This window comes from Anarrhichthys ocellatus, unplaced genomic scaffold (genome assembly GCF_004355925.1).
Source record: "Anarrhichthys ocellatus isolate YVR2014 unplaced genomic scaffold, GSC_Weel_1.0 scaffold19, whole genome shotgun sequence".
Taxonomy (NCBI): domain Eukaryota; kingdom Metazoa; phylum Chordata; class Actinopteri; order Perciformes; family Anarhichadidae; genus Anarrhichthys; species Anarrhichthys ocellatus.
The window spans coordinates 532728-557997 of record NW_022280049.1 but is presented as its reverse complement, the minus strand read 5'-3'; the positions used below and the strand labels follow the sequence as shown (position 1 = coordinate 557997).

The following is a 25270-nucleotide window of genomic DNA, read 5'->3' as shown; positions in this document are numbered from 1 at the left end:
GTCCTGTTCTTTGAGTCCTTAGTTCATTGTTGATCCTGTTCCTCAAGCGATTTCAACTCCAAATTCAAGGCATTTATTATCAGTTATTTACCTGAGGATAGACAACAAAGAATATAGCTAAATTATTTTGCAGTTAAAGCAAAACAAAAGACTCTTTCACCAACGGTGTTGACTGAAATGCTTTTTTTGATTACAGGTGTGTAAAGTGTTACCTGTCTTCTTACGACGCCTCAGTTTCCAGCAGACACAGCAACACACCACCACTATCAGAAGAGCCCCCACTGCAGAACAGACTGGGATCAAGACGTGCGAAACGTTTTCTGGAGAGGAGAGACCACAATGGTTATGATACTGCACAGCACTTAAATGTACATTTAAGTTTTTCACTTGGATGTATTCATATGTTACGTTTTGTTCGCGCCTTAAATAACAATATGTTGGCTGAGTATGGAAATAATGATGTTGATTGGAGAGAAAAAGTCCTCCTTGTAATCCCTGTATACCTGCAGCAAATTGCATAACATTCACCAACATTCACCAACAGGTGAAAACATTGTTTTTCATGCACTGGTCAATTTTGGGTTATTTTGCTGCCATAACATGACTTCTTTCAAGTGGAAGAAAAACATCCAAAATACACATTTAGGTGTTTATTTAACTACTTTGTCTATTTGTGTCTTTCTCCTAAATTCACCAAATGTTAGAATTAGATATATTCATTTGCACATTTAAACATAACATTACAGAATACTTGTAATGCAAAAATAATTGTCTTAATGTTAGAAATCATCTGGCAAAGTTTCATGGTGACATCTATTAGTTTGTTTACATATTTACATATAGTGTCTATAGTGTCTTGCAAAATGTACGGAATTTCACAATACACATCTTTAAAGGCCGTTTTCTCAAAAATATATAGTTTTTCATACAATGAGCCAGAAATCTCCACTGCAGTAGCACTTACATGCATCAAACTTTCCTGTTTTATCCCAATCTATATTCTTCTATAGTTTCTACAGAGGGCTTTGTTCATAAATCAATCATAGCCAGATTTATACAATGATTTATGATGTTGTAATCCAAATAAAATGGCAGAAATAGATTTTGTATGGCTGTTGAAAATGTTTTGATCTATCGAGTGATAAGAATTACCAACCATGCCCTTAATAAAAACAAATATGTCAACAAAATGAAAGAAATATTTTCAAACCTGGTTCTAAATACTTGTCTTAATGTACGTAATCAGCTGGGGACATTTCAGGCGAAGTTTCATGGCGATATTTATTTATTTGTTTTTTTACCCTATTCTCCCCTTATGAGCGTGCGGTTTGTTTCGTTAGTGTGAGGCCATAAAAAGGGGCACACCCTACCGTTTCTACCAACCACCATTATACAGGGAAGACAAAAACTCCAGTAGTGGAGTTATGTTTTTTTTATTTTCACTTTATGTCCTGGTTAAGAAACCGTTAATATTCATCTTTAAAAAAATAAAAAACTTGTCCTGGGTGAAAAGATGTGTACAAGACCAAAGTGGACAAATACCGAAAGTAACATTTGAACCACAGCAAGTTAAATGTGCTGCACCTATTATCTCTTTTTCACAGCACCTTTCATCAGTGCAACCCACAGAGTATAGTCTATATTTAGTAAATAATCAGTGATTATATGGGAAGATTATCTTTAAGAATATTGTCAGGAATAATTTGCCACAGTGCGATGCTGCACTCGGTTATACAGTATATTTGGCATTTTTAGGGCATTTTTTGGTACATTTTGAAAATTTATCAAATTGAGGAAGTAAAGCAGCTCTTGAAAGTAGTGGTGTTTGGACAACACACTACACAGCCTTCATATCAGCATTTGATTACAGTAACTGCTATGTGTACAGTAATGATTACATTTTGATTATACCTTTTATAAGCTGGAAGAGAGGAAGGTTTTAAACACTTGCCTTGAACATCCAGCTTAACGTTAATGGTTCTCAGTTGGATCCCTTCTGGATCAAAGACGTCTACGGTGTATTGACCCGAATCATTCCTCTCCAGTTTTGTGATCTTTAGTGTCCCGCTGTTGATGAAAAACTCTGTCCTGTTTCTATAAGACTCCTGTATAGTCACCCTTTCTTTCTTCAGAGAGAATACATTTATGGATCCAGTGGGAAGCTTTTTTTTACACTTCAGCTGCTGGCCACTGGCGTTGGTCATCAGTTGGATGTACACAGATCCTCCGAGAGTAGCAGAGCACAGAGACGTGTTCTGTGTGGCATTACATTTAGTCTCACCAGCTGGAAAGAAAGCTGGAACAAGGCATATTCAAAGTGAATCATCTTAAATAATTCACCTTTTGCACATGATTAAAATGTTTCTTTCATAATGAGGATTTTACCATGCGATACTCCAGCTAACATCACAAGAAGAATAAGCACTGGCTCCATACTCCTCTGTCATCCACAATAACTTTAACCTTTAAAAAAAACAACTGAGCTGCATATAGAAATGAACTAATCCCTGTTAAATCTGCTGAAACAGAATGAGGTTGTCACATATACTGACAGGAAACAGCACGCGGTTGGCGGTTAGATATCGTTCGGAAGGCAGGGACTTGTTTCACTTCTCATTTCAAACACAAGTCTCTGGCAGCCAGATGTAGAGCCCTACAAAGGCAGAGAGTAACGACTCCAGAGGCAGTGAAGTTTAGAAAAACCAGACCTATTGTTTTCAGGCTGGACAGCAAACTAAACCTGATCAAAAAGTTGAAATGCTTTAGATTTATGTGTTTTTAGGCTGATTATGTTTCTCCAATATTACCATCGAATCCACCCAATATTTAAAACATGCAGATGTACTCTGCTTTTAGGTGTGCTCGGAGAAACTGCAGGCCGTCTACCAATAAAATGTTGCTTACTTATCCATTTTACATTTTACTGTAACTATAAAAACTTTACTTTGATATTTACAGTCCATAACTTGAAGGACAATTGTGTCTGTGTTTGGCTGAGTTTCTACCTGTTCAGGTCAATATAATAAATTCATTTACAATTTAATAGATTTAAGTATGTGATTTAAAAGTAGCTTATCTGGCCTACAACAAATCACATGCAATTTACTGTGACATTATAGCTACAGAGAACTGGTAAGCTCGATATATACAAACAGATGGGAGACAAATGTGAAATAGAGGTTTTACCTAAATTCTGGCCAAATAGGTAGCCTACTGCGTTATCCTTTATAAGGCAGTATAATTTTCTTTTGTGTTGAAATCTCACATGTGAAACTGAATCTCAGGTTTTGCTTTGAATGGGATCACAGTTTCAACATGTTTCAACCAGAGTACATTTGCAAGGCAACTTTAAATATTAGTATACTTCTTCTTTTTCTGGAAAAAAAAGAAGTGAGAACTCTAACTGCAGTGGGTGACTGTAAAAGAGTAAACTTTTTAAGGGGACTCACCAAAGAATAAGGTAAATTGTTTAACTGAAAGATAGCACCATAAAACTTTCCCAGTTGATTATTTACATTTTTTTGTATTACAAGGATTCTGAAATTGTATGTTTAAATATGCAATTGAGGCATTTTCTAATGCAAACTTTTGGTGGATTAAGGAGGAATCTATATACGGAAAATAGACAAAGTATAGTAAAATAAACACATGTCATTTAGATGATTCTGCCATTTTATGAATGCAAATTAGCCAAAGTGTCAAAATTGTGCATGAAAAACACTGTTTTTGCCTGAGGTGTCTCCCCTCAAACTAAACAAGAAAAACAGGCTCTATCCAAAAACAAGGCTTGTAGTTTACATTAGATGCGAGAGATCTGTCAAATGGCAGAGTTCATTATGGTCACACAACTTACAGATCGACCTGTAGGTTAGGGTTAACCTTAACTCTAACCCTTACACACACAAAGGCACCTTCATATGTTTCCTATCTAAGTTACAGATCAGCAAACATTTCTGTGCACAACTTTCTACATGATGGAAGATTCACATGTCGCTTGATGAGCCAACGCAAGAATACACATTCTTCTTCTTTATCTCCGCCAGGCATAAGCCTGGAGGGAGGTTATGTGTTTGATCGTGTGTGTGACTGAGTGAGTGTGCACCTCTGGGTCTGTCCACCGCTAATCTTACATTCTGCTGCTGCAAACTGCTAACAGTTATGGCTGCGTCCTCGGGGACCTCTCGTGGTTGCAGTGACTCACACTTTCTCAGAACAGCGTTTTCAGCCTGTTTTCTGCTTATGAGGGCCTGCTGACACCTCACTCACCACTCTTAAACGATCCCCGGCCGCTAAGGACCACTAGTGAAAACAAAGCTGAGGGCATCTACGACCTGCAGCTGCTAGTTTGCACCCAGAGACACCTTGTGGAGGAAACAGTTTGCACACTATTATCTTTTGGAAGCTGTGTTTGGCTAATAGCTCATTACTACCAGTGCACACTGCTGTACTTTGCTTCTTGGATAACTTTACATCACTGCTTGTTTTTGAGTTTGAATGAAGTCTGGTTGACGATGCTTTACAGCATTGGTTGTATTCATTCAATCACACAATACAGCGGTGGTCTTTGCAGACACACCTGGCAGAGATCTGCACTCTACCGAGTGCACTTTTTTAGTTTTGACTTGTGTTTCATGCTATTTGTTTTTGCTTGAAGAGTTCATGATCCGAACCAGACTGTCCACAATGATAATGTCTTGATTACAGATTATTTTGCTGTTGTGAGCTACAGTACACATCCAACAGATACGGAGCGACATTTACATTCATTTACCCATTAAGCTCATTTCAATTCAAAAAGCCTTGCAAGGCAATGACATTTTACTGACACAAGTAATAATATTATCCTAATATTAGGGGAAGACATTGACAACGGGGGTTTCAATGAAAGAAATAAAGCTTGAGGTAGAGGTAGTCATCTTTTATGTTCATTATAGTTACAAATGGTTGCAGATGATTCATCTTTGTCACCTTGTCATCCATGTCAAATACAGCAATTCTAATAATATCAAAAAATCGTTTCTTGTGTAGGTCTCTCTCTCACACACACATTTGATTACATACATCTCTTGTGAGATGAAATCAACTCCCATTTTCATTACAGAATATTCAATTTAAGGTAACAAACATTTTGTATTCCAAATAGATACAAACCAGTTGAACAATTAGTACTCTCTCCGTGAATGTTTTCATCACACAGTTTTTCTAGAGAGACTGAACATACACCTGCAGCTAAAACTCCGTAACTGCAGCTAGATCTTGCAGGCGCTTGCTTCCTTGTTCAACAAAAACACATATTTCTTCACAAGTGTCTCTTCTGAACCTCTGTCAGTCATGTGCTTTCTATATCCTATTGGACATGATCCTAGTGTTGAGTCTTCTGAAAAACGACCTGCTATTGGACAGTTTCAGCTTCTTTTTCCAATTCTTGTTCTTTTTCCGGTAGACAGTATCCCAGCTGTCCTCCTCCTCATCTCCTACCCAAGGCACCCAGGCCCCTCCATTCAGGTGGGGGTCAGCCCGTAGGTCCTCTGATGGGTACCTTACTGGCACCGCAGTGCGATTGTAGTATACCAGTCTAGCCAGCAGCTGTTTGACAACATCTGGTCTCTGCTCAGAAAGGTCAAAGTGTTCGTAGGGATCTCCAGAGATGTTGAAAAGCCAGATCGATTTCCGGGGTTCAGTGTGGCGCTCCAGGTTCCACCAGCTGCCGGGGAAACCCGAAAGCATCTGTGGCGGTGTCCAGTCTCCGTAGCCGGGGTCTCCTGTGAGGAGTTTCCAGTCTCCAGCTCGTATGGAGGCCTGAACAGCTGTATTCCAAATCCCATATCCTTTCTCCAGGGAGCCACTGCGTGCATGGTTATAGAGAGGGTCAATATTGTGGAGGATCTCCAACCTGGGTGACTCCTTCCCCTCACTGATGGCTTCCCAAACATCATACCCATCCACCCCCTCCATCAGGGACCCATTGCCACCTGCTAATCCCACCAGTGTGGGGTACCAGTCAGTGATGTGCACCAGGGCTTTACTCACTCTCCTCTTCTTCCTCAACAAAGGGCTGTGGATGAACCCCAGACCCCGTACGCCACCTTCCCAGTAAGTGCCTTTACGTCCTCTGAGCGGCCAGTTACTGCCGCCGGACAAAGGCTGCCCACCGTTGTCAGTGGAGAAGATGAGGACACTGTTCTGGTAGTAACTATACTTGCGGAGAGCATATGTTATATTGCGTACTGCCTCATCTACAGCTGACACCATAGCAGCATATTTCCTGCGTGCCACATTTTCCAACCCGCGGTACGGGTAGATGTACTCGCGCGGAGACTGCAGGGGTGTATGAACAGCTTGGAAAGAGAGAAATATGAACAGTGGCTGGGACTGAGGATCGTGAGTTGCCAGGATCTTGCGAACTCTCTGTGTGTAGAGATGTGTTGAGTATTTGCCCCCCTGACCCCATGCGACCGACTCCCCCTCATGGAGGTCAAAACCACATCGCCCAGGGCCGTCGCAAGAGTCGTAAGTGTAGTAGTTCACACTGCCCGTCAAGGAGCCAAAGTATGTGTCGAAGCCCCGTCGAGTGGGCAGGCACTCCTTCTTGTAGAAGCCCAGGTGCCACTTGCCAACCATGTGGGTGGCGTAGCCGAGCTCCTGCAGTCTCTTGGGTAGGGTGACCTGGTCAAAGGGCAGGCAGTTGGGCTGGCGGGGCCGGATGATGGAGTGCTGCAGGCCAGTGTGAATTTGGTACCTGTAGGGTTAATGATTAAGAAAACTGTGAGAAGGACAAACGTGTAATCAATAATCAGATCCAACAGATGGTTAGATAATTACACACAGAAGGATGGGACATGGAGTAAGAGAAGAGATAAGAGGGAGATTGTTCCCATTTCCTCCCTCAACTTAACAAATGTTCAACAGCTGTGAAATATATATATAGCTTTTTTATAACACTTATTTTATCATGTCAGGTGACATACAATTCAAATAAACAAATAAGAGACACAGTGCTTGTATTGCCAGGGCTACTATGGAGAAGTTTCCCTATGCCAGTACATTTCTACTGTGACTTAGCTTATGTGCCTTACTCACTAACAAATCCATATATGTGACATGTGATTGTGTACCTAGCAGAATGGTAACAAGGCTATATGGGGTATCTCTGCCTTTGCTTCCATAAGAGGAAGTAACTGAATGGGGGTGCATTTAACCAGAGAAAGTTTAGGTGTGAAGATTCCCAGAGATAAGCGAGGGTAATAAAGACAGATGTCTCTGTGTGACAAGGTTCAGAAGAGGAAGGGGATGACTGGAGGTGTCAATGGGCAGTTTGAAACTGCTGATCAATTGATATAATGTAAATACATGATGTTCCCCCACTCTGTGTGCTGAGGTGCTTATAAGCAATAGAGACACTGTACTCTTTATGACGATGAAGCCTTCTCTGCGCAGGGAATAAATATTCCAAAGACAAACTTCTTTTCTCAATGTTTCTTATTTCAGTATTCAGTATTATAGGACTCACTCGGTATTATTAAATAGTTTTTTTTCCACCACAGGGCTTAAATGTGGCAGAAAAACATAATAAAGATTATTATATGACTCTCAGATCTCATATTCAGGTTGGTGCTAAACATTTAAAAGTAATTCTATTTTTTCAGACAATGCTATTTAATTTCACATCTCAGTGGAATTTGAAATTATATAATGATAATAATAACGTGGCAAAAAAAGAAAGGAACCAGAAAAAAACATTTTACCTGCCGGTGATGAGCTGACTGCGGGAGGGCGTGCAGATGGGCTGGATGTAATAATTCTCCAGCTTCACTCCGTCTGCAGCTAGTTTATCCAGCGCCGGTGTCCTGATGTCAGAGCTGTGATAGCCGATGTCGTTGAATCCCTGATCGTCCGTCATGATGAAAATGATGTGAGGAGGCTGCGGAATGGGAGACGTGTCAACAAAAGTTTGATCTGGCTCGTTCTCCACCTGGTTAGGACTCATTAGGTCCCAGGTCAGGTACCCGAGGCTGAGCAGGCTCATCATAGAGAACCCGGTCAGAGCTGTCGTTGCCATGGTTCCTGTGACACTTAACGTCAGTCAAAGAAGCAAGTATTCAGTATATTGTCAGCAAATCATTGTGCAGTGAGGCTGAGAGTGAACATAAGTACAGTATAACTCATCAGACGTCTGAACAATTGGTCCCTTAAATGCAGTCCAGCGATCCGAAAAGTGCCACTCAAAGAAAAGCTACACCTCCTCCATCCTTACTGCTCTCCAAACTGTTTCAGCCTCCTTTTGAAAACATTTCACTTTCCCCTCTGGTCCCCATTAACCCCGCCTCTTTGCCTTGCTGCCTCATTAAAATAACATCAGCCCCCATACCACCCAAAAACACATACAGAAATGCTACATCTAGGTGGTAAAAGTGAGCTTATATCTCATATGAGATACCTTGTGGTACAATTTTATGTATCTTGACAGTAGGCAGTGATGTGTTTGCTAGATTTGGATCTTGTTCTGAAAAATCCTTGAATTTGATGACTGTAGTTCTGTTGCAAATGTTCACATTTGCTCCCGCCAGTGTAAAAGAAGCTTCAAACATGAAAGCAGAAAAAACGCTTTCACCCTCTTCATTCATGCCATTTACAAATTACTAGAAAGCAAGAAAAAAAATCATTCCAATCCGACCTCTATTAGCAGGGGATGACAGAGACTCCACAGAAAGGCCCTCGCTCAGAAAAACACGGTGTGTGGGGGAGAGTTGAGCAACAGACACAGTCACAGACACTGTTCCCCACTCTACTCCCCTGCACTCACAAACACTCTCTTATTATTCCTGCTGTTTTATGAGTGCTGCAGACCCGAGGAGAGAGACAGAGCAGGCTTCCCAGACTCTGATAACATCTCCAACCGGGTCTCAAAGAATCACTTTACAAATCATCTATAGCAGGTCAACAGACTGCAGCAAGACTGCACCGCCTCAGCACACACATGCTGAAGATTAACTTTGACTGGGAATCAAGGAACTTCTGTGGAGAGTTGTGGAGCGTATCAATTAATGACGAAAATATAGAGGACACTTGTGCCAATTGTGCAGGAGGATATGTAGATCAAAGGACGATGATTTTTAAGCAACACAGCTTATAATGGAGTAGACATAAAATGTATGTCTTTCAAGATGGTCACAATGTCAGATCAGATGTTGCCCTAAAATCTACCGTGACCTGGTCGAGACACGTCAGCCTACACATTGAACCTGGACCAATCTTTCTGTCTCTTACTATTACTTACACATCTACAATACAGCATTTTGACCACAGATATTTTGACCAGGTGGCTACCCAAATGTGATGGTCAGACAGGAAGGCCCAGACTCACAGCATGAGAAATATCAACAACCATGGTGTCATGGAGCACGTTGTACATTCTCTCAAACTATGTGGGAAAATGGACTGCGACATTATTGGGCTGAAATTGTGTAGTCTAAATGAATAAGATACTATATTGATTGTGTTGGCCCAAATATTGTTCAAAACCTAAACCTAAATCTGGGTTGTTGAGGTGAAACATGGCCTCAACACACTGGAAGATAAAACATCACACCTTGCAAATGTTGATATTGGTTTGAGAGAGACTTGCGGGCATGGAGGCCAAAGGAAGTATGAGTATGAGCCTCCCGTAAAGGGCATCAAGCTGCGGCCGGGGATGTTTGCCCAGCAGCTGCGGCAAAGGCATCTTTGGAGCGGAGCGTTTGAGTTTACGGCAGGTCAAGCTGGGAAAGAGAGAGAATTGAGGTGCACCTAAAGTTTTACATCCTGGTGTTTATTTATGTAGTTTTCCTAAAGGGAGCGGCTCAGACAGCTGAGCGTTATCGCAAAAACCCTAGCAAAAACCAGAGAGATGTTGTGAGGGACTGAATATTATCAATTATAGTAAGTTCACAATATGGATGGGGACTGTGCAATCTGTGGGTGTGTGTGTGTGTGTGTGTGTGTGTGTGTGCGTGTGCGTGTTTGTCTTTTGTCAGGAAAGTAATTAGTCTCCAGGTCTTTGGGCAGTCACAGTTATGAGAGATAACTCATCTGTTTTCTGTTGGTCAGAGGTGTAATTGTGGCAGCTCACCGGGTCAACAACATTTCAACTCACAACCAACACCACTATACAAATAATATACATATACTGACACAGACCAACTCAAACACACACAAATATTAACACAAGTATGTGCCCGCATACTTGTCACACTCTAAATTATGAAAAGATGTTGCTGCGTTGATACCACAGACATATTGCAGCTTACATTGCACATTTGCCAATCTTTTTTTGAACTGTCAAATTGCCAAAATAAAGAATTCAACCAAGAAATTGTTTGATGACAGTATTTATGGAAACATGTTAGCTTACAATTGTTGAACAAACATCATATTTGGATTCTGAAGGTTATTTCCAGTTATTTGTTTGTCACAGCTTTTCTTGGGCTGCTCAATTTCAAAATGAGCTAAGAATAAAAAATGAGTTCATTTATTAGCATTCTTGTAAACCGCTGTGTTATTCCGGTAATAGCATGATTCAGACACGGTAAACAGTCATGTCAAGAAGAAGAAGCAAGTCACTCTCCTTTAATGAACCAGAAATGCTGGGTTGATGTTGACCCATTTGTGACAGTGGAAAGTCTGCTGGTCACATTCTCAGACTCTTAGTTGTTTTTCTTTCATCTCTTCATTACTCTCTCCTGCTTTCTCCTGAATTACTTAATGTCAAAAGGACGTTTTCAGAATGAAGAGTTTATTGCTTCAAACTAGGGATACATGAATGAAGTTTGAAAAAGGCACAACATAGCTTTTCTAAACCTTTCACCTTTTCTTCTGTGTGTGTGTGTGGTTACATTTTTTTACTGTCTGATCAAGAATAAGCTTAATGACTAAAAAGCATGAGCAATATAAACTCATGTATTTTATCTCCAACGACTAGGTTTAACCAACTCTTAATCTCCAAACAATCTTCCGAACAGGTTCTAAGCCTTTTTTCTGTGAAACCATGAAATAAAATAATGAGTTGAAAGGGAAGCAGGATTGGGGGTGCTGCTGCTGCTGCTGCTCTGTGTCGGCACCACATGTTGGCTTTGGCTAAAGGTTAAAGGAAGAGGCGTTGTTACTGAATACGGCTGCTCCCCTTCACCATGAACACTACCCTCTTTCTAATCAACACAGCCCTGCCAGTAAACCTGCACATTACTTCCCCTCTTTACCCAATTTTCTAATCTGAGTAAGACTGGATGGAGGTTTTCTTTCGGCCTGTGCGTCAACCGAGAGCAAAAACCTTCACTTCAATAGGTCTTGTACAAAAGTGCCTTTGTTACTAGAGTTATCATTTTTTTCAACATCAGTTCATCAAGTCTGGGGTACATTTAGGGCAAAATAGTGAACGACTATTGCCCTACAAAGGTAGACCTGTAGTGACTACAGAAACACAGAAGATGAGAGAAAATGGTTCAAAGTACATTTTTTTAATGTCTTATGGTTGATTAGTAATGCTATAGAACACATAGACCAACTTGAAATTCAGATGAGTGCAGATACAATCTGTCTTTGGATTGTCTTCTGGCATTGTGAGTGGAAGGTGCCATATCTGCAAAACAGAATTGCAGGATTTAGGGGGTCTTATTGGCAGAAATGGAAAATGTCAAGTTGGCTGTTTTTCTGTGACGAAGTGCAGTGAGTGAGAGTTTGGTTACTGTGATTTATAGGCTTGGTGCCAGGTGGGACCTCACAGGTGAGGCAGCAGTCCAGGGCTACAGACTGAAGGTGTGTTTGATTTGGCTTTTGTGGATCTGCAGCAGCACCTGGGCAGGAAGACCAGACACAACACTTATCAACACTTCATTATGACTCTACAGCAGAGCCACCTGGATGAGCGTTTCAAAGGGACTCAATGAGCAATCACTCTTTATTAGAAATTTCCTCAAAGGGTTCTTGAGTTTTATAATGGACTGATGAGTCGTAATCCTTTAGAACGAGATATTAATACATCTTGAAATGTTTTACAAAATAAATGTTTCAGTGCTGTTCAAAGAGGCAGGTTGTGACACATTAAAGGTCCCCAGTAATAACAAATCTCACCGGGTGTAGCTGTAGGTAATTAGCTGCCGAGTGAGCGCAGATGTGAGCTGCTAAATGTGTGGAATGTAAAGTAGATGTATTTCCTGTGAAACAGAGTGCCATTTACAAGGGTAACCTGTACAAATATTTTTACTTCGACATGTCATCAAAGCCGAGGGAAATGCCCTGCTTCTTTTTTCTTGTGCTCAGGGATGTAAAGTTTTTTGGCCTCCTCGGTCTCTCCGATAACTTTATCCCTCTTTCTAAATTGCTATTTAACACGTATCCGTATATTAATTCAACATATCGTGACATCTAGGTAAAAGTGGGCGGAGGATTTATTACATTTCCAATTTTACAAATTGTTATTCTTCCATAAAACCTTGGTGGTCTGTCCCATAAACACGAATGGGAGCTGAGTCAGACTCATAACCAGCTCGTTTTGCCAAATCTGTGGTATGTGTGTGTGTGTGTAGAGTGTGTATTTAGGGTGGAGGGTTTGTGGGAGATGGTGAAATCAAGCTTGGTGAGACCCACTGAGCACAGATGATGAGTTTGGAATACACACTGCTTTCCTTTCCTGGTTTCGATCCATGAATGGGACTCTTTCAACTGTTTGCTCCTGCTGACCTTCGGCTTACCCAATACTCTCCTCCAGTTGGACCCAAGGTCTCACCACCAGCTCTCTCGGATCCACTGCCCAGTCACCTTTAGTTTCTTCTCAAACCAGCCAGTTGAAAAAACAGTTATGCTTTTATCCAAACAAGTGCAGTGTCTGTTCGGAGGGGACCAATTCCTTGGCCCCTGGAAGAGCTCATTGCAGCGTTATCAAGAACCGCTCAGCGCTCGTTGACTCCAGGCAAGTGAAGAGTAGTGGTGGAAACACTTGTATATCCAGCCTCCACCACCAAAAGGGAACTGCAGTCAATGAGCCACTGCAAGCGACAAGCTCGTCTCAATCCGTTAAAGTAAAAGTTACGGGCAAAAACGTAAAGTTTTTTTGGTGTCATATAGCGCCACCATTTGGCCAAGTTTCATGGTTCTCAAGATACACAGATAGACAGAGAATGCCTTGCTTTATGGATATCCAAATACACCTGAGCAACGAGAGATTGATCTTCCTGACAGCTTTTGAAAAGTTAGTCTGATTTGTCTATTGGACTGGAGAGCTTGTGGGTCATCTTTGTGGTTGAAGAATTTTTTTCCAGCATGAAGAGATATATGAAGACAGCTGAGTGAAGAAACCTAGAGCTACAAGAGTAACAACTGATATGGTAGATCACTATTATCTCTTCCAGTAAACTCACCTTACCCCTGGGGAAAATTACCTATATTACATGGATCCAAATCATCCAGGCCTTGGCTGTTTTAAGGGAGCGGGTGTCTTTCCTGAGACAGAATATGCAACTGAGCTAAAATTGAGCTAAAATTGAACCAAATCAAAGAATAGTTCTGGAAATGTAAAGAGAAAGGGTCTTTGTCAGTTGGTGTGAGTGCCTCAATGAAACATTGGGGCCACTGTGATATTCTGGTTTAAAAAAAGCAAATCTAGATGAAGTGTGCAGACTGTGCCCGGACAAACATAGAATACAATAACCCGACCAAAAAGACGTTCCAACATAATAACTTAAATATATTCTTAAAGGATATTTTATATTAGCACGGGAAGACTTTATTTGAAATATAGTTTGCATAGACCACTGACGGCCGTGACTGAACAGCAGCTGTTCCGCGGAAGAACTACATCCCCCATGGTGCATTGCAGCGGTAAACGGAACCACATCCTGAGTGCAGAGGTCAGCGTGCTAACATGCGTGTTTCGGTGGAGTAGCAGTGTCAGGGAAGTGTGTGGCCAATTTTAATATGAAACTACTTTTAAGTTAGTAGGTACTTTTGCGTGTTTATTTGTCTTAGTGCGTCGAACATGTCAGCGAACTCATCAAAACACGATCTGACCCAGCTGATCTACCGCCATTTGAAGGAGCATGGTTTCCACTCAGCTGCAGCTGAGCTACAGAGGCACAGCCCACAGGTCATTACACACACACACACACACACACACGCACACACACACACACACACACACAGACTGCTAGCTGGTGTGAAGTGCTGTAGCTGCTGGAGTTTGCAACTATGTTTCAATTGCTGTGCAACAATATTAGCGTTTTTGAAAAGGAACCAGCCTTTTTATTCTGTGCGTTAGTCTTTACTTTTAAACTACCAACTTCTGTTGAGTATACAAAACTATTTCGACGCTCCTGTCCTCCACATATCGTCATACAGACTTTATAAGTCAGGAACAACATTAACAAAATGTATTTTTATAGTGTAATGAGTGCTTTTCTACACGCTTTCAGTGTTAAGTCCCATACTCTTCTCTGCAGTAGTTTTCAAACTTATTTTCTACTGTTTTTTTGTGTGATCGTGCCCTTAGGAGCTGTTATTGACATCTAGCCAGGACCCATTATGTATTAGAAGAGCCTAATAAACGGTCTTAAATGATTTGATGTTTTGGGTTTGCAGGAGGAGACATCTCCATCGTTATTAGACATCTACAGTTCGTGGGTGAAGTAAGATTTCTCAATTCTTTGCATGAATCAAACATCTCAATTTGACTTTGTTGGTAGTGATGATGTGTGTGCTAAATATCATTTCTATTCTCATCAGTGACTCAAAAAAGAAGAGGCAGCCAAATTCGGCCAAGCACTCCAGTTTTGAAGAACAAGAAAGGACTCCAACTAAAGGTATGTCTGCTCTTTCTTTTCTAGAAATAGATGGATGATCCTGATGAAGGCCACAAGCCCATACACTTCAGTCTATCAATAACGTTGTTCTGTACAAATGTTGCTGGAGTTTTACGCAAAAGTTGTGATCTGCAAAAACAAACTTGACTGGAGAATGTGCGCACCTCTACGGAAACTCTTACCCGTGCGTACGCACATTATGGAGACACGGAGAAACTGGTGACGCAGATGGCGAGGTGGTGAATTGAACCCAGATAGTAGAAATAAAATGTGAGAGGAATAATCATATGTAAAATGATTCCTCTCGCACATTTAATTTCACTTCATATCAAACGTTAGACCTACTTATAGATCCTGTTAAAACATTCACACCAGAAGTGTTATTTGTGCAGAGGAGAGGGCCGGACTACCGCCACTCGTTTTGCACTGTGAAGCACCGCAGCTCATGAAATTATCATCGCTGGTTGTAGAAATCCAAGATAACATAAAATAAAGAATTTCAGAACAGAGTGTCAATAGTTTTCAATGATTTTCTATTATCACCAAGTAAGATTTTAGTTTTCATGTAGTATTTATGTGTAGAATCGCTGCAGTGAAAACAACGTATTTGATTAATTTGTGGTTTATTCCAGAGGGACAGTTACAGTTTACTGTATACAGACGATCTAAAAACGGCTATCCGATGCAATACAACCAGTGACAGCTCTCGCACACGCTCTCCACATCCTCATTATGAGTCCTAATTATAATGCAGGGCAAGTTCACCATAACAAAAGTTAAATACATTGTGTTCAACCATCAAACCTCCATTTTCAAATGAAATCCGTGGGGGATATTACCGATTGACACGATCATTTTGGAAGCAATCAGTGTGATGCTGTTACCGTATACATATTGTGTAATGCTGCGTGATGGATGCACTGTCGCTGTTAGGACTACGAGAATGGAAGAATGAGGAGGGGACCACCTCGCCCACAAGCAACTCAATTTCTGTGTGCGAATAATGACTTTTCTGTGTCTTACTCTCGGTAGCTGCCGTGATTCACCGTAAAGAGACGATGGGCAGCTGATGTGAGATTTCTAAAGGGAAATTAATAAGGTTTTGTAAAACAGAGTACTTTTTAGTGTACATACATTTCCTGATTTGTAGGTAAACAATTACTGTGGATAATGTGTTATAAAAAGAGACTCCTGATCACTTCTCCAACTTGTCAGACTTGTCTCTGTTTGATTTTGATGATGATTTGGTTTTTCCTTCTTTCTAAAATGTTCTAAGATGTACGGTTTCTTATTTAGTGCTTAAAGCTGAACCTTAAGCTTGACTTTATCCCTCAAACTTCAATACAAGTTGGGAAGCTCCAGCTGCTGCAACAGCAACAGTCCTGTCAGTACAAAGTGAGAACTGATATGCATGTGGATTTGAATGCATTTTTAACCCATTCTACACACTTTTTTATGTCCAGCCACGCCAAGGAAAAAGAAGGACAAAGCAGAAACGCCAAAAAAGGTGATTATTTTTTTTTTATTAAATGCGACATTTGAGCCACGTTTAAGAACTGGTCCGGTTCATGTTCCATACCTTTACTGATCAGCCTGTTCTCTCTTTTCTATTCTGTTAGTCTGTGCCAGCAAAAAGGAAAATAAGTGATGGAAAATCTGCAGAAAATGTCTCCAAGGCGAAAAAATCAAAGAGCCGTGCAAAAGACACGGTTGTGTCTCCTGGAGGAGGTGATTCAGACTCTGACAGCAGTCTGGATGAAGATAAATGGAAGAGTCTGGTCTTGCAGATGACAGGTGTGTGTGTGCGCGTGCGTGCGTGGTATTATTGAGGGTATCGTTTGCGTGCATGCAAAGGATGAAGTGATTTGGAGAATCACAGTTTTAGAAGCATGATTTCCTTTCTGCACCACAGACCAAATCCCACTTCATCAGATTAAGCTACTGTTAAGATTCCCAAAGACCAAGCACAGAAATGATTGACATAGTCAGATACTCCAGTTAAGAGGAGGAATGTGTGTTTTTCACATTGGAAAGAGACAGATTGAAGGATGGAGAGGTGGAGAACGTTAAGAGGATTGGAAAGTGCAGGACATGGTGGAAGATGAAAAGACAGGGAGCGCTGGGTCCTCTCACTTAAAGGGAGGAAGACAACCCCCACACAGGACAGCACCTCCCAAGAACAACCTCACCATGGGAAACGGTGATTTCATACTAACAGAGCTGTGTACAGTAGCTGTGTGGCTGTTTTCTTTTAAGCATTTGTGCCATGTGTTTTCTTCAATGTCTTCACCGTGTTTACTCTGTCCACAGAGTCCGACATATCTAAGATGGACACCATCAATGCACTGGACTCGTCTGAACCACCACCCGTGAAAAAGAGAGTGAGGAAATCCCGGGCCAAGTCTCCCGCAAAAAAAGACGCTCCGGTTCAACAGAGTAACAGGACAGTTAAAAATAATGAAAAGGTGGAGGAGAAAGCCGTGACAGAAACATCAACAAAGACTAGTACAGCCAAGAGGAGCAGGCCAAAAAAGACTGCACCTGTGACCTCGTCTGCCACCCCGAGCCAAGAGCCAAACGTCAACGCTGTAGAAGACACACCAGCAACACCCGGTCTTTCCCCATCAAAACAGACACCAAAGAAGGAGAAACAAACTGATGAGGCAATGTCTGAGCCCAAGAAGAAGAGGAAGAAGAAGAAGGTGGAGATGACTGAAGGCACGGTGGAAGAGAATACTCATGAGACTGGTGGAGATGGAAAAGACAGAGACGGTAAAGACAAAAAGCAGACTGAAGTCACAGCACAAGAGATAAGAGATGATAAACCTGCGGAAGAGAAGAAGAAGGCAAAGGGAACAAAGGGAGGTAGCAAAATGAACAAGACTGAAGAAAAAGTAATAGAGAACGAAAATGGCGATGTTAATAATAAGAAAATGTCAAAGCCAATAGTGCAAGAAAAGAAAGCTAAGAAAAAGGAGAAAACTGATTCAGAGCCAGCAGCTCAAATGGTAAAGGAAAATTCAGAGCTGATAGCTGAAGGAAAAAAAGCAAAGAAGAAGAGAAAGAAGACTGACAGTGAGGACACTTCAGAGCCAGCAGCTCAAATAGGAAATGAAAATTCAGAGCTGATGGCTGAAGAAAAAAAAGCAAAGAAGAAGAGAAAGGAGACTGCTGACAGTGAGGAAAATTCTGAGCAAATTAATAAAGAAAAGAAAGCAAAGAAAAAGGATATTTCTGATGAAGAAAACCAAGACCAGATAGTTGAAGAAAAGAAAAAGAAAAAAAAGCCCAAAGCTGATCCTAATGAGATGTCGGAGCAGAGAGCTGAAGAAAATATAAAGACAAAGAAATCAAAGAGCAGTGACGGAGAGGAAAAGCCAGAGCAGACTACTGAAGTGAAGAAGAAAAAGAAAAATAACTCATTGTTGAAAACCAATGACGCAGAGCCTCCTGCTCCACCCAACACTGGAACATCAAGTCCTCCAACAGAGAAGAAGAAAAGTGAGTAGATAGATCACGTTCATAATAACAAAATGCAATTTTTTTTTTTATTTTGCAAGTTTGCATTCACTTTTTCATTTTCCATTCTTTCAGAGAAAATCAAGTTGAAATCAGCTGAAGTCCCGGTTTCCATCCAAGAGTCTGCAGCACCACAAACACTCTCCAGTGACACCCCCCACAAAAAGGTATCACAGCGCTGTGCTCTTCACCTACTCTTCTCAAAGCAGAATAACATGTCATCAGTTTGAGCACTAGAGGATTTTCTCAGTTAATCAGATCTCTTTGATTTTACTAATTATTTTCTTCACAGAAAAAGAAATCCTCCGCAAGCACAGAGTCTTGAAGATGTTTGATTCTTCATCAGATCCAAAGAATGAAGGCAACGCATCCCGTCTCCCTCACTGTTAATCAGATTTTAATGGTTAAAGGGATCATATAAAAGATAAAAGAAGATATTTCTATTTTTGGTACATTTTTTATCTTTTTCATTTATTTTGTGTTCCACAGTGTGTGTGGCACACTACGCTGTATATGTTTTTTTGTTTTATCTGATATTGCCATTTTAATGGCATGACAATGTTAAAGGGATTAATAACTGATAGTTTCATGGAATAGATTGTCCCTCTTAAGATATTCCTTTGAACAAAATACGTCTCTCTTAAACACTATCTTTCAGACTCAGGAAGTTTTCCCATGACGGTCCTAAATCTTAATTTGTTCTCAACACACGCCTACTAACTCAGCCCTTGAGATAAAAACAATACATCACTCAAAACATTTTTTTTAAATATATGAAAACAATTTTAACAGCCATTTAGTTATTGGGTTAAATACCTATGTTTTTGAAAAGTACGTTTTTTTTTAAACCTTTCCTGAATGCATTGTAAATAAATCTTTTAATACAAATGAAACTCCTCATTTTCTTTATACCTGTACCCATCTGGAGTCTTAAGTATGTGGACCGAGAGAAGATGAATGGAGTGTGTTCAGGTTGTTACTGTTCAGCAGCCTATATTCACACACGTGTGTCCGCTTGATGGCGCTGCAGACGAAGAACTTCATTTTTCTGTTTTGGCGCAGGACTTGTTATACATACAGTGTATGTGCAGGACTGACAGCTACAACGACAGATGCTCTATATCTATTTATTTCTGACCTGTCTCTTCTACAATAACATCTTCCATGAAATAACCAACTAGCTTAGTTAACGTTTAACTGTTTAACTGCATTCTAGCGCTGCCTGCTGTAAACCACCAACATTGCGGTTCTTTTTATACTGCGCATGTGTTATACCCGTAACTGTTTAAACTGCACTCTAGCACCATCTGCTGTGACACTTCAACATCGCAGCTCCGGTTAGACACACTGCGCATGCGTCACACTCCATAACGGGTTAAACTGCACTCTAGCGCCATCTGCTGTGACACTCCAACATCGCAGCTCCAGTTACACACTGCGCATGCTTCATACCCCATAACTGGTTAAATTGCACTCTAGCGCCATCTGCTGTGACACTCCAACGTCGCAGCTCCAGTTACACACTGCGCATGCGTCATACCCAATAACTGGTTGAACTACACTCGAGCGCTATCTGCTGTGACACTCCAACATCGCAACTCCAGTTACACACTGCGCATGCGTCATACCCAATAACTGGTTGAACTGCACTCTAGCGCCATCTGCTGTGACACTCCAACATCGCACCTCCTTGGTCATATACCTAACATCGTTAGCTTCATTCAATAGCACTGGTTTTAGCAAAGATCTAGCAAAAATGTGGCGGTTAAACAAAGTTCGCCACAAAGCTGGTCGACAAGGCGACAGTTTGGAGGAGCTCAAGTTAAAGAGGCGAGAGCACGAGAAAGGTGAGTGTTAAAAAGCGTTATGTTAAAGTTATCACGTATAACGTTATAGTTTTCTAACGTTTGTTTAACGTTAACTTATCGGTTAGTTAACAAGCTAAGATAGTCATGCATTGAAACGACGTTTACGTTAACTTAAGTGTGTATAGATATGGTTCAGATAAACATGTAAATCAATATAAAGCAAGGTCGGCGGTTCGATCCTTGGCTGCTACATGTCCTGTGCCGAAGTGTCACTGAGCGAGACACTGAACCCCTAACTTCTCCCCGGGCGCCTGTGGTGGGCAGCCCACTGCTCCCTACATAGGGATGGGTCGAATGCAGAGAACTTTTACAAATTTCCCCCTGGGGATGAATAAAGTATATATCTATCTATCTATGAATTTAACCCAGAGATTCATTCAGTACGGAGATATGGACCATGTGGGACCTTTTAATATTCATTTCACAGTCTTCAAGTCAGGAAGACAACACAATATCTAATACATAGAGGACAAAAATACAAATGGATGTCTAGTCATGATGTTAAAATTACATCTGTAACTAAATTCCTCCAGCTACTGTGACATCCATACAGTGTGTTATTCATCAACCACAGGCCATTTGACAGATGAATGGCTTTTACACTGAACAGTAAGTATGATATGACATCTCTCTCCCAGATGACAGAAGGTGAAGTGATTTTGTGTCTATGTTCAATGTTGTAGCACTGAGACGAGCCCGCAGAGACCGGCAGCTTGTGAGCAAGAGACTCCTGCTCAATGATGACGAGGACCAGCCAGAGGCCACCATGGACACCCACCCGGGAGAGCAGGTGAGGCAGACGACCACAGGTTGTGCTTTGGTAGATCAAGTCAAACCTACCGTCTGAATCTGCTCCTCGCTTACAGGACGTGGTCAGTCTGTTCCTCAAACTTCAACCCAGTGGGCCAGGCAGGGAGGCCCACCTCAAAGCTTTGAGTAAAGTTCTCCGCGACCCATCGGCACAGCTCACCTTCATCAAGTACGGTGGTAACTTTTGCCGCCGCATCAAACGCGATATTAAATGACATTATTGGCATGCGTATCTCTGTTTCTCATGCGTCTGTGTGATAATATGTCCTCCCTGTAGACAGGAGAATAGCATGCATCTTCTGGTAGGGCTCCTCACTGGCTCTGACGCTACTTGCCGTCTGCAGGCTGTCCGGTGCCTTCATGAGCTGTCTCACTCTCCCCACACCAACGTGTCACCGGCCTGTCTGCCTGCCACCCCCTACCTGCTCACCTACCTGTCTGGCCAGAGCACCAAGTTCACCGTGAGTACACTCTCTCATACCAGGTGAAGTGTAATATTATCGCCTAACTATGCAGGGGGGATTTTAACTTTCCATGCGTGTACGTTCATGTGTACACAGGAGCTGTGTCTGTACACGCTCGGTAATTTATGCCCAGACAGCGACATTGTAAAAGAGAAGCTCCTGGCCCAGGGAATCATCCCAGCTCTGGCCAACTGTCTAGAGGTAAACTCAGAAACTAAATCCAAATCTAATTTCTACCATAGCTCTGAACTGGTGCCACTCAATGTAGTAATGTAAAGTAACAAATATAGTAACGTTAAGATGTCCCACTTGATATCTTCTGTGTGTCTGTCCAGAACCAGAGACATAACCTGGCGGTGGTGGAAGCTGTGGGATTCACCCTCTCTCAGTTTCTCCAGGCTAAAGATGCAGCAGAGAAAATAATCCTGTAATGACACACCAGTTTATCTCTCTACTCTCTTTATGGCTGTTCTCTCAGAAAATGATGCATTGCTTTTAATAAACAACTTGTCCGCTGCGTGATAGTCTTCCTCTGTGTCTGCAGGGCGGTCTTTGCTTCCAGCTTGCCTTCAAGCTTGTTATCCGTCCTGACTCCTGACCCAAAGTTTGGCCTGGCACCTTCCATCGAGTGTGCGTGGTGTCTGCACTACCTCACATGCGGGTGAGAGAGAGAAGTGTCAACAGTCTCGTATACAGTATATAGTCAGTTGTCATTATATGTAATAAGAGTGATGATCTGTCTCTCTTCTGCCTTTATCTCGCTCTATAGCATGAAGGACAACAGAGTGCTGTTGGCTCATGGGGCCTTGCTGCAGTGCAGTTCCCTGTTAGTGTCACTAGGTGGTGCTGTGGCTGAAGGAAACAAAGAAGAAGGACTGGAGCTGGTAAGGAAATGAATGGACTGAATACATATTTCTTCATGGTTGTTGTTTTTTAAGGCTCTTGTTTTTGCCTGTACACTTTGTTCTGTTTTTAAATTCTCAGAACAAATCATGTGTGCACCACTGTTCATTTGTTTTGACAAAAAAGATAGAAAGTGTCAAAAACAAAATCATTTTCTTTCTGTGATTTCTGGATGAATCGATCCATATAAGCCACGCCCATTTGCGTTAAGATTGTCTGCCGCCATTTTTGAATTTTGTCCAAATCAGTTTTTTGCTACTCCGCCTACAAATTACAAATATATATATATATATTTGTACACAAAGTGTTTGGTGGACATAAAATTATGTCTGAGTGAACATGAAATATTTGGTGCCATTTGGCCAGTAGATTATTAATAAACTTTGAAGAAGTATGCAACGGAGTGTGCAACTTTTTTTCGCTGACATGGAGATTTTCAATTCCTCCTCTCTAGTTTATCTGTCCTCTGCTGAGGTGCGTGGGAAACCTTCTGTCCTCCTTTCCCGTGACAGACCTGAGCACTCACGTGGGTGACGTTCGTCTCGTGGTGGCTCTATGTGCACTTCTTCAGGCCTACCTGCAGACCCAGCCGTCGTTGGCTAGAGAGAGTGCCTGGGTCCTCAACAACCTCACAGGTTTGAACAGTCTGTCGTAGTCACGCCTCATTGCTGCTGACTCTCAAACACATCTGTCTGCACTGATTCTGCTCTCTTTACTATATTATCTGGTCATTTGGGGTCAGGGACAGACTGGGTTTGAGGACAGCTCATGCCACAAAAGTAATATTGTACAATATATTATGATCAATGCCTGCACCCAAACAGGTTTTTAAATTTAGTTTCTTCAAATATTCACCCCATTCAAATGCTAACTAAAATGTATGTAGGTGTTTTTTTTATATGGGTTTTGCTAGGTAATGTGTACGCGGCTCGCTGTATTTTGTGCAGGACGTTTTTCAAACTCGGCATAAAAACAATCGAGGCAGTGGAATCACACAGAATGCCATTAAACAAGTCTGTAAAAGCTTTAATACAGGCTGCAGGAACCTTGTGTACTATGATGATTGTGTTTATTAGGAGTTCATATGTGTAATGAAGTTTGCTCCAATGCATTTTCCCTCTCTGCAGCTCACTCCAGTGCTTTCTGCTCCGCTCTGCTGACTCTCAACTTGGTCCCTGGACTGATCAAGCTCCTCCCCTTTTCTCAAGGCATCAACACCATGGTCCGTGCAAGCTAGAGCCAAACTTTGATATTTCACAGAATATTATGTCATTGTAGCACGTGATGACGAACAATGTGTTTGTTTCTTTGAGTCCCTCATTTCTCACACACTCTATCTTACTGCCTCTTTTTGTTATATTCTTGTTAGATCCTGAGGATTCTAGCAAATATTGCCCACAAGAAAAAGGAGTTCTGTGCTCAGCTGGCCCATCGTGGATTGCTGTCTGCACTCTGTGCCACACTGAAAATGGCCGACCAAGAGATGGTTACCTTGAGTATGGAGGTCCTTTACATGCTGGTAGTTAGTGGTCCACAGGTAACTTGCCCAGTAGGGATAACCAAACCAGACAATGAATAGCTACTGTAGTTCTGACAGCTTTAACTCAAGTTATTCCTTCCCTTAAGGTGGCAGAGGAGTTTGTGAGGCAAGGCGGCCTTTCACTGTTAGAAGCCGTTCAGTACAACAGTGAAGGAGAGATTAGAGGAAGAGCAACACATCTCCTGGAGGACCACCTGCTGTCCTACTCATCGTACTGCTCGGTAAACACTGTGTTCTGTTTGTTCAATTTGTAATGATTCCGATTTTTTAGAAACTGACTGATATCAACTGTTTTGCTGCAGGACAACAACCCACGTTCTTGAGGCAACAGGGAGGCATCAAATGTGTCACCGCTACCATGAGGACACACTTCAGAGGACAGGACTGATTGTTTACTTCTTGCAATCTGTAATAATAATAATAATGCAGAAACAATGTTGTTGAATTCATTTGAATACCGTTTGACTGTAATCTACTGGTATCTCAGTGTTCTTATGAATGGTATTTTAATGTATGCAAAGATGAAATATTTTTTTAATACCTGAGACTTTTTGACTGCTGCATATTGTGCCACCGTCACTTGAGAGACAGAATAAGACGTTATGTTGTATTTTTGCTCATCAAAGTGTCTCGTGTGAAACTGGAATGCCTAATGTCCGTACAGAGGACGGGTTTATATGACCGACTGTCGCTATGTAGAATCAGGGTGCTGCACCCTTTTATTGGTTTTGTGATGGTGGCCGATTTTAGAATTATCGTGCTTTTTGAGCCAATAATGCATCGTCAGTGAAAACTGTACTTTCATGAAATAAATACGAAATGAATATCAACTTCACTACATATTTGAGTCAAATATTCTCTGGATAACAATATTTGAGTTTAATTTGTTTAGGTGGACTAAATTAAGTTCATTAGAAATAAAGATTAGTAATGAGGACAACAATAATAATCAGCTTTGGGGTCATTCCTCCAGATCAATCTCTCTCTCTCTCTTTCTCTCTCGTTATCCCAGCTGAGAGCCGAGAGCCGTATAAAAGCTGTTACTGTAATGACTGCATTTAAATATTCTGATCAATGCCCGCAGGTCTTAATGCTTCTTATGTTTGACTATAACACACTTCTGTCTAGAGCTGAGACAATTAGTCTCTTAACTTATTATGTCAATCAACAGAAATAACCGGCAATTTTATTTGGACAATTTATCATTATAATCCATTAATTTAGAAAATAATCAGCAGATTAATTAATAATGACAATTAGCTGCAGCCTACTTCTGTCCACCTCTGATTAGAGTCTTGATATCACCAGTGGAAAGGGAGATTTAATCTGAGGACTGCG

At 41.4% G+C, this 25270-nt stretch overlaps 3 protein-coding genes across 5 annotated transcripts; 2 read left to right on the top strand and 1 right to left on the bottom strand.

The window, feature by feature from the left end:
- Nucleotides 1-5340: 5340 nt before the first annotated feature.
- Nucleotides 5341-8059, bottom strand: arsia (arylsulfatase family, member Ia). Its single transcript, XM_031858149.1, has 2 exons — nt 7746-8059; nt 5341-6739 (listed from the first exon to the last, which is right to left on the bottom strand). Exons 1-2 carry the CDS (start codon nt 8057-8059, stop codon nt 5341-5343), a joined length of 1713 nt encoding a protein of 570 aa, XP_031714009.1.
- A 5814-nt stretch (nt 8060-13873) lies between these two features.
- LOC116389350 (transcriptional regulator ATRX homolog) lies at nt 13874-19680 on the top strand. Of its 3 annotated transcripts, XM_031857982.1 has the most exons (8): nt 13874-14116; nt 14608-14654; nt 14752-14828; nt 16292-16335; nt 16448-16622; nt 17139-18329; nt 18423-18514; nt 18640-19679. In XM_031857982.1, exons 1-8 carry the CDS (start codon nt 14009-14011, stop codon nt 18670-18672), a joined length of 1767 nt encoding a protein of 588 aa, XP_031713842.1. In that variant the 5' UTR covers nt 13874-14008; the 3' UTR covers nt 18673-19679. The 3 variants fall into 3 exon arrangements, with proteins under 3 accessions (XP_031713842.1, XP_031713841.1, XP_031713843.1); XM_031857981.1 differs by having other exon boundaries at nt 18423-19679; XM_031857983.1 differs by lacking the exons at nt 13874-14116; nt 14608-14654; nt 14752-14828; nt 16292-16335 and adding an exon at nt 16869-17028 and having other exon boundaries at nt 16537-16622; nt 18423-19680.
- A 345-nt stretch (nt 19681-20025) lies between these two features.
- tmco6 (transmembrane and coiled-coil domains 6) lies at nt 20026-24767 on the top strand. Its single transcript, XM_031858010.1, has 13 exons — nt 20026-20194; nt 20899-21005; nt 21082-21194; nt 21303-21486; nt 21586-21690; nt 21825-21916; nt 22034-22150; nt 22259-22373; nt 22847-23027; nt 23520-23614; nt 23762-23929; nt 24019-24153; nt 24235-24767. The coding sequence occupies exons 1-13, from the start codon at nt 20104-20106 to the stop codon at nt 24253-24255; spliced, it is 1524 nt and encodes a 507-aa protein (XP_031713870.1). The 5' UTR covers nt 20026-20103; the 3' UTR covers nt 24256-24767.
- The last annotated feature ends 503 nt before the right edge of the window (nt 24768-25270 follow it).

Bases quoted from the DNA above. Each gene is read 5' to 3' on its own strand.
- tmco6 (XM_031858010.1), top strand. From the start codon at position 20,104: ATGTGGCGGTTAAACAAAGTTCGCCACAAAGCTGGTCGACAAGGCGAC. The intron at 21,691-21,824 runs GTAAACTCAGAA...GTGTCTGTCCAG, and splicing joins CTCTGGCCAACTGTCTAGAG to AACCAGAGACATAACCTGGC. The intron at 24,154-24,234 runs GTAAACACTGTG...GTTTTGCTGCAG, and splicing joins CCTACTCATCGTACTGCTCG to GACAACAACCCACGTTCTTG.
- LOC116389350 (XM_031857981.1), top strand. From the start codon at position 14,009: ATGTCAGCGAACTCATCAAAACACGATCTGACCCAGCTGATCTACCGC. The intron at 14,117-14,607 runs GTCATTACACAC...TTGGGTTTGCAG, and splicing joins TACAGAGGCACAGCCCACAG to GAGGAGACATCTCCATCGTT. The intron at 18,330-18,422 runs GTGAGTAGATAG...CCATTCTTTCAG, and splicing joins TCCAACAGAGAAGAAGAAAA to AGAAAATCAAGTTGAAATCA.
- arsia (XM_031858149.1), bottom strand. From the start codon at position 8,059: ATGGCAACGACAGCTCTGACCGGGTTCTCTATGATGAGCCTGCTCAGC. The intron at 6,740-7,745 runs GTAAAATGTTTT...TTAACCCTACAG, and splicing joins AGTCAGCTCATCACCGGCAG to GTACCAAATTCACACTGGCC.